The 13,038-nt window shown below is 33.2% G+C and overlaps 1 protein-coding gene across 2 annotated transcripts in view; it reads left to right on the top strand.

The window, feature by feature from the left end:
* The window catches only part of NCAM2 (neural cell adhesion molecule 2), a 564,637-nt gene that overhangs the window by 376,579 nt on the left and 175,020 nt on the right, over positions 1 to 13,038 (top strand). For both annotated transcript variants that reach the window (XM_002684635.7, XM_024993808.2), the window contains exons 6-8: positions 2,707 to 2,824; positions 8,527 to 8,687; positions 11,447 to 11,592. In XM_002684635.7, coding sequence (XP_002684681.3) covers positions 2,707 to 2,824; positions 8,527 to 8,687; positions 11,447 to 11,592 — 425 coding nt within the window. The remainder of the gene's footprint in view (positions 1 to 2,706; positions 2,825 to 8,526; positions 8,688 to 11,446; positions 11,593 to 13,038) is intronic.

Below are 13,038 nucleotides of genomic sequence, written 5' to 3'. Positions count from 1 at the left end.
GTTGATGAAGGGGAATTGAGATATCAAATTAATGATATCTTTGATACATAAGCAGCCAATGAGGGAAACTGTAATGTTAAGGTGAATCAAAGCCTACATGTACATAGGTTATAGAGCTATTTCTCTACACATTCCAATGTTTCTTTTTTTTTTATTTTATTTTTTTTTAACCTTACAATATTGTATTGGTTTTGCCATATATCAACATGAATCCGCCACAGGTATACACGTGTTCCCCATCCTAAACCCTCCTCCCTCCTCACTCCCCGTACCATGTTTCTTGAAGCTAAAGTGTGAACAGAGAAACTTAGAAAGAATTGACTACCTGATGGATCCGTGTGTGTATTTGTCACCTAGTTGTGTCTGACTCTGTGCAACCCCATGAACAGGGCCTGCCTGGCAACTCTGTCCATGGACTTCTCCAGGCTTGAATACTGGAGTGGGTTGCCATGCTCTTCTCCAGGTACTTAACAGATACAGAAAATAAATCTTGGTAAAGTTATTAAAACTGAATTTTTCATATGTGGTCCTATGCCAAAAAAGACATTTTAAAAAAGTTAAAATAGTGTAGGTGCTGAACTTGTGAGGAAAAAATAAATTCATATGAAATATAATGTTTTCTTTTTAAAAGTATTTAATCCAGCTCAACAGTGAATTCAGAAGCATAAGTTAGTATGCATAAAAATGCTGTGCAGTCCAAACAGGAGCTAACAGACTACCGGAATATCTTGGCATCTGAGCTAGTAAAAACCTCTGCAGATTTTATTGCATGTTTTTCTTCCAAATAGTTCCAGAATTATTCTTCAGAGTTCCTCAAAATATCTAAATATGCAATGTTAATATTTTTCTGCTAATCTGCACTACAAATAGGAGAAGGCAATGCCACCCCACTCCAGTACGCTTGCCTGGAAAATCCCATGGATGGAGAAGCCTGGTGGGCTGCAGTCCATGGGGTCGCTAAGAGTCGGACACGACTGAGCGACTTCACTTTCACTTTTCACTTTCACTCATTGGAGAAGGAAATGGCAACCCACTCCAGTGTTCTTGCCTGGAGAATCCCAGGGATGGGGGAGCCTGGTGGGCTGCCGTCTATGGGGTCGCACGGAGTCGGACACGACTGAAGCGACCTAGCAGCAGCAGCAGCAGCAGCACTACAAATAAGAACACATGTATCATTAATGGAGTTAATATATCATAAAACACAGAGATTAAGATTTGTTAATTCTGAGAGATCATCCAGCATATACAGTTGACTTTATAGATAAGAAGGTTATGATAAAGAATAAATAAATTGTTTAGACTAGTAACAGTAACTGGACAAAACTAAAATATTCTTCATTTGAAAATGTTTCTATCTACATAAATACTATAGAGAGAATTTGTATTAAAGAGTTCGTTTTCATCGTAATTCTTTAAGGGCTAAAAATCTTTATTGTTACAATAAAAATATAGTGCCCTTGCCACTACATTTATAAATCACAAAAGGAAAAGCAATACATGTTCGTTAAACTGTTTTCTTCCATAATTATAAGAGAAGAAAACAGAGTACAAAAAGTCAAATCTCAATGACTTAAAATGCAGAGTTAACATCTGAAAAAAAAAAAATCCATCTTATTTTAATGCTAGTAATTTTTATGTTAGTTTACAGACAGCATGTCAGGTCATGTACCTTGTATTTAAATTCATAAAGGCAGAAATTTGATTTAATGTGCATAATTACTAAGATATATAACAGTTCCTGTCCCTGTCATCAGTTGTAATAATGTAGCATCAATGATGACCTGAATGCTATTGTAGAAATATTTAAGTATCATCACACATTTAAATGCCTGTCTGGTCATGTTGTTTGGATAGTAAAAATCAAACATACTAAATAATTAATTTTAGAATTTTTTCATCATATTTAATTTAAAATCATAAAAGTGTATATTAAATAAAATTTATGTTTTACTTTGAAATTTAGCTTCTGTTATGGATGGCATTGATTTGTTTATTGCAAACAATGCATTTCAGTAACAGTTTCAACATGTTCAAAATGTGCAACATATACAGTTTTTGCAATGTAATTAGTTAGAAATTGGGGAAGCTTAATTTTAAAATTGAATTGTTCATGAAAATCTATTTCATACTCTCTATGGATTAAGCAGTCTCTGTTCATAAAAAGTTCTATAGTTGTTTAAAGAAATTAAGTGTGGTTAATCAGAGGGAACATTATGGTTTGACACTTAATTTGAAAGCCCTGTCTTGAAGCTGTGAATGATTGCTTATAGAATTACATACACCAATGAGAACCCAAATAGGAAATCCATTTATGCTCCAAATAGATTACAGTATTGATGTAAGCCAGGGTGGTATTGTCTGTCTTTTTGTAAGTAACTGTTCATAAAAGCATGTGTATATATAAATGTAAATACATATATATACTTTTTTCTAAAATGTGTGATTTATTTTTAGTCTCATTTGATAGATTAAAAATAGTAAAACAGCATTACAGTGAATTATCTAATTATTGTACATTAGAAGGCAGATTAGCGATTTTAAAGTCATTTTTCTATGCAGTCAAGTCAGTCCTCTTGATTTAAGTACAGAGGTGAGCTATCAAGTTTTAAAGCTTAGCTTTAAAAAAAAAGCAATGGTGAAACAGTCTCAGTGGTGTTGGTAAACTGTGTTTTATCTCTATTTAATCTATGTCCATCTGTTTTTCAGTACCACCGCTGATCACAATGCCTCAGAAATCCTTTAACGCCACAGCAGAGAGAGGAGAAGAGATGACATTTTCCTGCAGGGCCTCAGGCTCTCCTGAGCCCACCATCTCCTGGTACAGGTAGGTTATGTATCCACACTCCCTTGCCTTGTATCCATGGTCAGGCTTCTGGGAAAATACTTACAATCTTATCGTTTTGTCTGGAAGGAAACCATTATTTTTGATTTCATTTGAAACATGATGAGGCTTTTGTTTCCAGTTCAGTTGGTTAAATTGTTGAAGAGAGCAACATAGTGATTTAATACAAGTCAAAGGCTGCTTTCATAGCTCTGGTCAGTCTGTCTAACAGGCATGTTTCTGGCTAAAATGGGTCCAGGAGCCCTGTGACTGACTGAGCCATTTTACTGTTACTACTAGAGAGTACCCAGAAGTGGGAAATCTAGTAAGATGCCACTGTTGTCTGCCCCTGGTAGCTAAGACAGTAAAGAGTTGTCCTGCAATGTGGGAGACCTGGGTTCGATCCTGAGTCGGGAAGATCCCTGAAGAAGGGAATGATTACCAACTCTAGTACTCTTGCCTGGAGAATCCCATGAACAGAGGAGCCTAGTGGGCAACAGTGCATGCGATTGCAAAGAGTCAGACACAACTGAGCAATTAACCCACACAAACATAATTGTATGTTTTGTTTGCATACCGTATTATGACAGACGAATGTAACTTTCTAGAGCTAAATTATAATAAATTTAATGTTATATAAAGAAGTTCAAATGAATAAATTCTCTATTCTAAATCTGTTGTTTTACAATTCACTTTTGTATATTTTCTGAATTTTTAAATGTTATTTGATTTCAGTTAACATCGAACAGATACGAAAATATTCCATTCTTTTAGGTTGTGACTCACACTGTTAAAATGGAGACAATGAAAGTTTAAAAATGGAGTATTTTAAACATGTATTAGCTATTAATTAAGGTTACTACTGAAGCAAATCTATAAATATCATGTTATAAATCATATACTATAGAATAGCTTCAAGAAAACAATTAGAAAAATATATTCAAGTTGACAAAAGTGCCCATAAGAAGGATTAGGTTTTAAATAAGATTTTAAGGACAATAATTGAAATTCAAAACTATTTTTCCTTACTTTCTGAGCATTTACTGATATTATCTTCAGGTTTCAAATCTTTATTTAACCATTTAACATAGCAGGTAGCAATAAACATGATATTTCTTCAGACAGGTTTTTTAAGATTTTCTTTGCAGGCAATATTCCTTTCTGATATACTGTTGATATTTTTTAAATTATTACACATCAAATATTAATACATTCGCCCCAGATAATTATCATGTTTCTCAGAGACTTCTGATTTCTAATGTGTATCCTTAACAGTCAATATTAGATCTAACCACAGCAAGGAAAAGCTCTTAGATCATTCATTACAATGAACAAATATCATTTTAGAATCTTATTCTCATCATTTTATCTTTCTGGAGAGACTGCCTTTTGGTTTAGATTTTTTTCTTAAGTTTACCATTAGTTCAAAATTCTCATATGTATGTGAAAATGTAATAATTATGCAGTCTAGAATGAATCAGAAGCTACTATAATTGGATAACTTAACTCCATAGTTTTGCATCTCCATTTTTTTCTCATATGGCATTAGTCTCATCATTTGAATGGAATAAAATAATAGATATTCTACTTGCTGGATATATACTATACAGTGGGAGAATTGGAATATATGGTAGTATTGTTAAAGGAGGTAAAATTGGTATCACAGGGACATTTTTACGGCAACATATTTAGCTGTGTATATAGAAATGTTTGGGCTTCCCTGGAAGTTCAGCAGTAAGGAATCCACCTGCAGTGCAGGAGCCACAAGAGACACGGGTTCGATCCCTGTATCGGGAAGATGCCCTGGAGGAGGGTATGGCAACCCAATCCAGTATCCTTATCCCATGGACAGAGGAGCCTGGCAGCTACAGTCCATGAGGTTGCAAAGAGTTGGACACCACTAAGTGACTAACACTTTCACATACACATTCTTTTTGTGAAAAAAATTCCGAAAAGCATTAGGGCAGAGGCACAGAGAGGAAAATCCAGACTGCCTGTTGCATAGTGATACTATTTTCAAGAAGTGTGAGTGAAGTCAGTGAAGAAGGTAATTTAAGACCAAGCATTGAAGAAAAATAAGAATTTTTCACAAAGAGAACCAGAAGCACTTGGGGACATGAAAACCAAAATGGGAATAAAAATAGAAACTCTAAATACCACTTTCTTCATTTCCACTCCAATGTTTCTTCTTTTGAGAATACCATATGGATTTTTATTGTAAGCTGTTCTAATTGGTGTATTCCATGGATTTTCAAATATTAAAACAACCTTGCATTCCTTAGAATGAACCCACTTGTAACGTCTAGTATGTCTAATATACGCACCAGAGTGTTTTTCATCATTTTACTTTTTATGTCTGTAAGTTTGCTGGAGGCCTTTTTTGTTTGTTTTCCATTCCTCTCATGTATGACTTCCTTCAGTATATAGAATGTATTTAAAAGCTATTTAAATGATCTTGTCTACTAACTGTATCATCTGTGTCTTTTCTGAATCTTATATACTAATTGATTTTTTTTTTTACTTATTATAGGTCATATTTTCCTACCTATTTATTATCCTGTTGATTTTTATCGGGTTCCAGGTAGAGAGTTTTATATTTTCAAGTGCTGGATATTTTCATTTTCTTTTACTTTAGCTTTGGATGGAGTTAAGTTACTTGGGAGAAGTTGATCTTGAGATTTGCTTTTAAGTTCTTTTAGATGGATACAGAGCAAGATAAGTATAAGATTTCAGTATAAGATTGACTTCATTACTGAAGCAATATTCTTGTAAGGAGGCAATTTAATACCTTGTGTTTTAGGAGGTCTTTCTACTCTGGATGGCAGGAATGCAAATCCTTCCTGGTCTTTGGTGAGCTCCTGGTATTACTGTGCTTTATTTATTCCAGTGGTTCTTTCCTTAATCTGGGGAAGCCTTACTTGCATACACTGTACCACGACATTGTAAATGAACTACATTCCAATAAAAATTTTTAAGAAGATTGATTGGGAAACCTCTTCAAATTCTTCTGTTCTCTCTTGTGCCTTCTTCTAACATTTTTCTTCTTCTTCTTTTTTTTTTTTTAAACCTGTAAATTCTAGTCACTTTAATTTCCCCCAGCTGAGAACTCTGTCTTCCACTACACTTCAGAGACCCTGTCTGGCTCTGTTTGGGTTCCTCTTCTTTGAATAGCAGCTTAGAAACTGTCTTCAGGTAGTAAGTTCTGGTGGTCTTCAGAGGTCACTGTCATATGCTACCTGTTGACCAAGGTTGAAAATGTTATTTAACCTCAGTGTCAAGTGTTCATGTTGTTTATAATGAGAGGATAACTATGGTTCTTGTTACTCTATTACAGTCAAAAGTAGAATGATTCTCCCTTCTTTATCATTGCCATTTATCCCTTAATCTTTACCCCTGCTTTCTTTTGCCTGAAAAAGTGGCTTTTTGAGAAGCAGTCAGAGTTTCAGAGGAGGTGCCCATGAAATAATCTTTCAGAATCCACTGGGAGTTTGTTTGTTTGTTTGTTTTTTCCAGACATAGACAGTTTACAGAAATGTACTATGGATAACAATGAATACTTTCTATATAATAGGTTTATTGGGAGAGACACAATTAGAACCATTACCTGAATTATTATTATTTAATGATATTTTTAATTGATCTCTTTAAGGAAATATGATCTCTTTTTAAAAATTAATTATTTATTTTAATTGGAGGGTAATTACTTTACAATATTGTAGTGATTTTTGCCATACATTGACATGAATCAGCCATGGGTGTGCATATGTCCCCCATCCTGAACCCCCCTCCCACCTCCCTCCCCATCCCATCCCTCAGGGTCATCCCAGTGCACCGGCCCTGAGCACTCTAATCGTTACAAATTGACTGCTTTAAATTCTTCAAGACCTACCCATTCATGTTAAAGCCTGGATCGTGGAATTTTCCCCAAGAGAATTCCCAGAGTATTCCAGCCATCATCTTTTTCTTTTTCTTCTATTATAACAGGTCCCTCACCCCTCCCAGCACACACACAAAGTTATGAATACATGCACTAATGGGATCTATATTACCCTCTATTACCGCCAGTCAGATTATGAATTCTTCAAGATAACTGGCTTTGTCCCACTCATCTGCTGTATTTCAAACATTTAGAACAGTATTTCACATAACGTAGAGAAAAATCCCTTTATCATAAAAAACACTAGAATTTAGTTAACATGCTGCTTATAATTCTGTGTAAACCTAAGCCTTTTCATCTATGGATTGAGGGGTGGGGAAATCATACTTAAATGTTTAGTTCTCTCATCTGTGAATCAGGATGGGAGGGAGAGTGCACATGTATGGGCTAATTGTATTTATCCAGGTTAATAAGAGAAGGAAAGTGAGTCTTAAGCCACAAATTGCTAAAACTTCTAATTGATGATGATACAAATGAATACTTCTTTATTGACTAGATTAAGAATTGGGGTGAAAGCCCTATCTGTACATAAAACTCTAGACAAAAATGCTGAAATCTTGTCATTATTCATACTTGAAAATGTTTAATTACTGAAATTATGAAAAAACATAAAACTGCAGAGCACTGTATACATTTGCCATTTAGTATTTGCCCAATGTTGTACACCACTTGTGAATTTTTTGCAGATTTTGTGGTATATTTAGAAATGTCAATAAAAACTGCAAACATGGATGTTATTGAGTCATAGAAAATTAAGATTATTTTAAGATATATGGCAGTACTTTCTAGAAAGCAGAACTAAAATTCACTGAAAAGATCATTTAGAATATCAGAAAAATATTGTTTCTTTCTAGGAAAAATTTTAATAATCTTTTATACATTTCCTTTTTAATTTAAACTCATATGGACAGGTAAATCTCCCTACCCCTAAAGTGAAGTTGCTCAGTCATGCCCGACTCTTTGTGACCCAATGGACTGTAGTCTACCAGGCTTCTCCATTCATGGGATTCTCCAGGCAAGAATACCGGAGTGGGTAGCCTTTCCTTCTCCAGGGATCTTCCCAACTCAGGGATTAAGCTCAGGTCTCCTGCATTGCAGGCAGACTACTTACCATCTGAGCCACCAAGGAAGTAACACCTAACGGGAGATCCTAAATTTTTATACTTCTTGTTGTTGGTTAGTCACTAAGTCATGTCTGATTGCTTTGCAACCCCTTGGACTGTAGCCCATCAGCTTCCTCTGTTCATGGGATTTCCCAGACAAGAATAGTGGAATGAAAGTTAATTGCCATTTCTTTCTCCTGGGGATCTTCCCAAATGCAGGGATCGAGCGTGCATCTCCTGCATTGAAAGTGAATTCTTTACCCCTGCGCCATTGGGGAAGTCTGTTGTGTCCCTGTAACCTAGTAAATAAATATATTTCATGGATAAGTGACTCACCACAATAAAGCTTTTTTATTTTTATTTTTGCTAATAAAGAATGAAATGAAATTAAGTGCTTTTTGCCTAAGATGCGTGTCAAGATTTCAACACAACTCAAATGTTATTCTTGCCTCTAAAGTCAAAGCAACTTTCAAGTATAATGTTACTACTTATGCATTAAATATTCTTGAGCTAATAAATATATAAGTTTAATTGGAATATAGCTTTATGTATCAATGACAGTAGCCATGAAGTGATTGACCATTATAGGTCAAAATGCTAAGTGCGATCTGCTCCTGAAAAATGAACTCAAATTTATGAAGTTCAACCTCTGTTTTCTTCTTTAGGAATGGCAAGTTCATTGAAGAAAATGAAAAGTACTCATTGAGAGGAAGCAATACAGAACTCACTGTCAGGAACATAATCAATAGTGATGGGGGCCCTTATGTCTGCAAGGCCACAAATAAGGCAGGAGAAGATGAAAAACAGGTGCTTCTCCAAGTCTTTGGTAAGTATTATAGCACAGTGGTTAAAAGTGTAATGTCAAGAGGAAGGTCTGAGTCAAACTGGAAAAGTCTCTGTTGCTTATATGAGCTACTTATAATTAAATTAATTTCTAAACCTATGTTTTAGTTTTCTCATCTCTAAAATATATTTTAAAATTGCAGCTACCAGATAGATTTTTAAGAATTATATGAGATTACAATGTAAATTTTTATAAAATATTTGATGAACTCATAGCAGAGGCTAGAAGAAAATTCATTAAAATTATACATAATGAAATCTATTATATCTTGGGTTGTTCTTATAAATGTTTAAATAACACACGCTGGGTTCAGTTTTACTTTTAATATACTTTGAGAGTTCATTCAAAAGGCCATAATTAGGAACATTGACCTGTAACCATGATTAAATATTCGCTTTTCATTTTATTAAAAGGACATGCAATATAAATAACTTCCACATTAGAGCCATATTCCTTTCTTTTTGGAACTTATAGAAGGTACAAAAATCAGTGTATTTATTTTTAATTATTGATTTAGCTTCTGTTATATTTGTAAGAAGAAAAGATTTTGGTGGTGGATATTTAGAATATGATTATTCTCTTTAAAACACAAACATGAAGAATTATATGCATTACTGATATTTAGTGTGTTTTGTCCATTTTTAGCAATGTTTATCACAACATTTTCCCAACAATGAGAGGGGCAGGAAGGAAGGAATACTTTGAAGAGTAGAGGGACCAGGTTTTGCATTTGACAGATGCAGCAATACTGTTTAGACCAAAAAATGAATGGTGTACACCTGTGGACACACCCTTGGCCAGTTGGTCCTTGAATAGCTGTAATAGAAATATTTCCTGTACCAGGGAGATTTTCATAAAGCCTATATTCTAGTTAAGTGATAGACAGTAAAAAATATACCAAAGTATATTAAAATAAGATTAGAATAATAAGATGTTCTAAGAAGAATGTGAAACTAGATCAATCTAAAAAGGGCTATTATTTTGGAGATCATGATGTTGGAAAGTTGCTCAGAAGGGTCATGCTTAGATGTGATTACACAAATATCTTTAATGATGAGAAATCAGCAAAGCTATGAACCAGGAGAAAATTGTTCACATAGAATAAGAGTAAATACATTATTTCTAATAATTCTCAAAATTATTAGAAATTATAGAAATCATATAATTTATTCAAGTAGTATTTCCCACTTAAGAAAATGTTCTTTTTAAAATGTACAATGCTAAATATGACTTAGTATAAACTACATAATTAGAAATGATAGACTTTGAAATAATTTCAAAGGATAATGTTAATCGATCTCAATGAGCTTATATGAAATACTGTTTAGTTAATTTTTAAATTTAAGTGACACTGAGTAAGAACAAAGGCAAAAGATTTCTAATATTTTTTTACCTTTTAAATAGAAAATAATTAATGAAAAATGATATGCTTCTTGACTGTTGTAATTACTTTGCATAGTAAACAGTGAACAGATTCATATTGTGTTTGATACAAAATTGTGCATATATAAGGAAATAAACTAAAATCATTAAAGTAAATGGAATAAACATTGAGTTTAAAAAATTATATATGTCCTGTTTCTGATATCAGGAATTTAATTTTCTAAGATTAAGAAACATACATATATTTCATAGTGCTGCTACTGCTAAGTCACTTCAGTCGTGTCCGACTCTGTGCGACCCCATAGACGGCAGCCCACCAGGCTCCCCCGTCCCTGGGATTCTCCAGGCAAGAACACTGGAGTGGGTTGCCATTTCCTTCTCCAATGCATGAAAGTGAAAAGTGAAAGTGAAGTCGCTCAGTCGTGTCCGACTCTTAGCCACCCCGTGGACTGCAGCCTACCAGGCTCCTCCGCCCATGGGATTTTCCAGGCAAGAGTACTGGAGTGGGGTGCCATTGCCTTCTCTGACACATATTTCATAATTGATTGCATTTAATGATTAAAAAAAAAACCTGTTACTTACTCTGAAGTAACAGGTGCTGACTTTTATCACTTTTATGTTCAAACAAATAAAAGCTTAAGAAATGCTGACAATACAGAGTTTAAAATTTTAAAGCTCTTTGGCATATGTAAATTTGTTAAGGGACATGTTTTAATACTAATATAATTTAAATTAGTAGACATGATGGTTTGGTTTTATAGCTGTCAGAACTATAAAGAAATAATTATCTATTATGTCTAATAATATTAAGGCAATCTAGGGGCAAAATAAATCAACCATAATAATAAAGATAAATAGTATGTATATGTATTTACTTGTTAAGTATTTTAAGTATTGTACATAGTTATAGTTACTATATATTCAGGATACAGTCACTATTTTCCCCTCCTTTTGTGAAATTGTTTTTAAAGTTTAAGAGATAATCACTACAAAAGCAAATGTCATATACAGACACACATACGTAGTAGACTTGTGGTTTTAAGAGGATATTTTAATTTTGTACCTTTAAGAGGAAAAAATTAAATAGCTTTAATTGGCAAAATCTTGAAAAGAATTTTTTGTCTATTGGTTTCTAAGCCACTTCAAATTATTTTTATAATCATAATCTATGAACATTATTTTTAAAGCTATTTCTCCTATAATTTGCAGCTCTACTGGCACTCTTATGAAGCAAGCATGATACTATAACCACTGAAACGTTAATAATGTAATACTAGGCTATTGTGTACTCAAATGCCCACTATGAATAATAATATTTTCTTTTAATACAGATTGAGTAATGTATATATTTTTTACAGTACAGCCTCACATAATACAGCTTAAAAATGAGACTACATATGAGAATGGTCAAGTCACACTCATATGTGAAGCAGAAGGGGAGCCTATTCCAGCAATCACCTGGAAGAGAGCAGTGGATGGCATCACTTTTTCTGAAGGTGATAAGGTAACAGCAATTTAATATACAGTGATTTTCAAAAGCATTGTATTTGCAGTGTTTTGTATATAATTAAATCTCATATTGGTCTCCAATTCACCAAGTAACTTGTAGAAATGCAAGAATGATTTATTTTTTGAAAAGACAACTATCACAGTCAACCTAAAAATAAATTCATAAAAGAAAAATGTTAAATTTAATATTAAGATGTTTCTCATTACGACACAAAATTTTAAATTGTTAAGTTTTCCTACATACAAACTTTTGGTATACACTGAATCCATAAAATACCTTATTGCAATTTTAATTCCTCTACCTTGTACTATGAAAATGAAAATAATTTAAATTCTCAAAATCCTGGCTGTCATTTAACTCTTAATTCTTTCATATTTTCTTTGTGCATTAGGACAGTAGATTTCTGCTTTTATATAATTTATGTTAATTGAATTGGCATTTTCACACATGTAAAATGATGAGATTAAACTTATGTCTCTTTTCTTTCTCAGTGTTAAAGAGCAACCTCCTTTAAACCTCTTTCATTAATTTAAGTCAATTGCCATAGAAGGAAATGATTTTCAAACTTAAGTACCTTTGACTTAACAACATTGATAGCAGAAAATTGTGAAGTCAGTTTATCCAAAATATGCTTTCTATTCTTCCAACTTATCTTGTAATTTTAACAACATGCTAACTCCATAAATCTACATAACAGGCTTCTCCCTGGCCATTTACTATTTATCTTTAGAAAAAATATATTCCTGTACATCAGCTTTTGTCTCATTTTTTTCCTCACGATGGCATTTTTTAGACAGTATATCTCTTTTGGCAATAGTTATACTATTTTGATATACTTATTTTATATATGCAAGTTGAAAATCAAATTTCTAAAATGTGAATGACATTTGCATTCTTCTGGAAACCCAGAAAAACAGTATAGAGTTTGCTTTAATATTTTCTTAGCAAATAAACATAGGTATTACTATGGTATATTGCCAAATCTGAAAGGAGTTTTATTTCTGTAACATCCTTTAAAATTGTCCAAAAATTAGATGTATAAAACTGTGGATAGTTCTTTTGACAATTTAGTACATTTCTTTGGAGAAGATCACTCAACAATGATCATGTTTGTAAGCCTTTATTAATTATACCTTCATATTCCTTACTCATACTTTCATTATTTTTTATAAATTTTCTGATATGTCTCTTCTCAAATATAACTTTCATTTTTCATTTAATAGATATTCTCTTATATACATACCAATGATGAGAGACTCATTATATTCACTTATTTTAGCCTTAAAAAATAATCAAGTAACCAGAGCCTTACTTCCAATGCTAGATGAGGATAGATTCTCAGATTACTCTAAGGGATCAAACCTGGTCTGTAATCTGTCGTCCACTATCTCCCGGCGTTTGCCTGAATTCAGGTTCATTGAGTCAGACATATCCTCTGCT

Source organism: Bos taurus, chromosome 1, assembly GCF_002263795.3.
Source record: "Bos taurus isolate L1 Dominette 01449 registration number 42190680 breed Hereford chromosome 1, ARS-UCD2.0, whole genome shotgun sequence".
Lineage (NCBI taxonomy): Eukaryota > Metazoa > Chordata > Mammalia > Artiodactyla > Bovidae > Bos > Bos taurus.
This window is presented reverse-complemented; position numbering and strand designations above follow the sequence as displayed.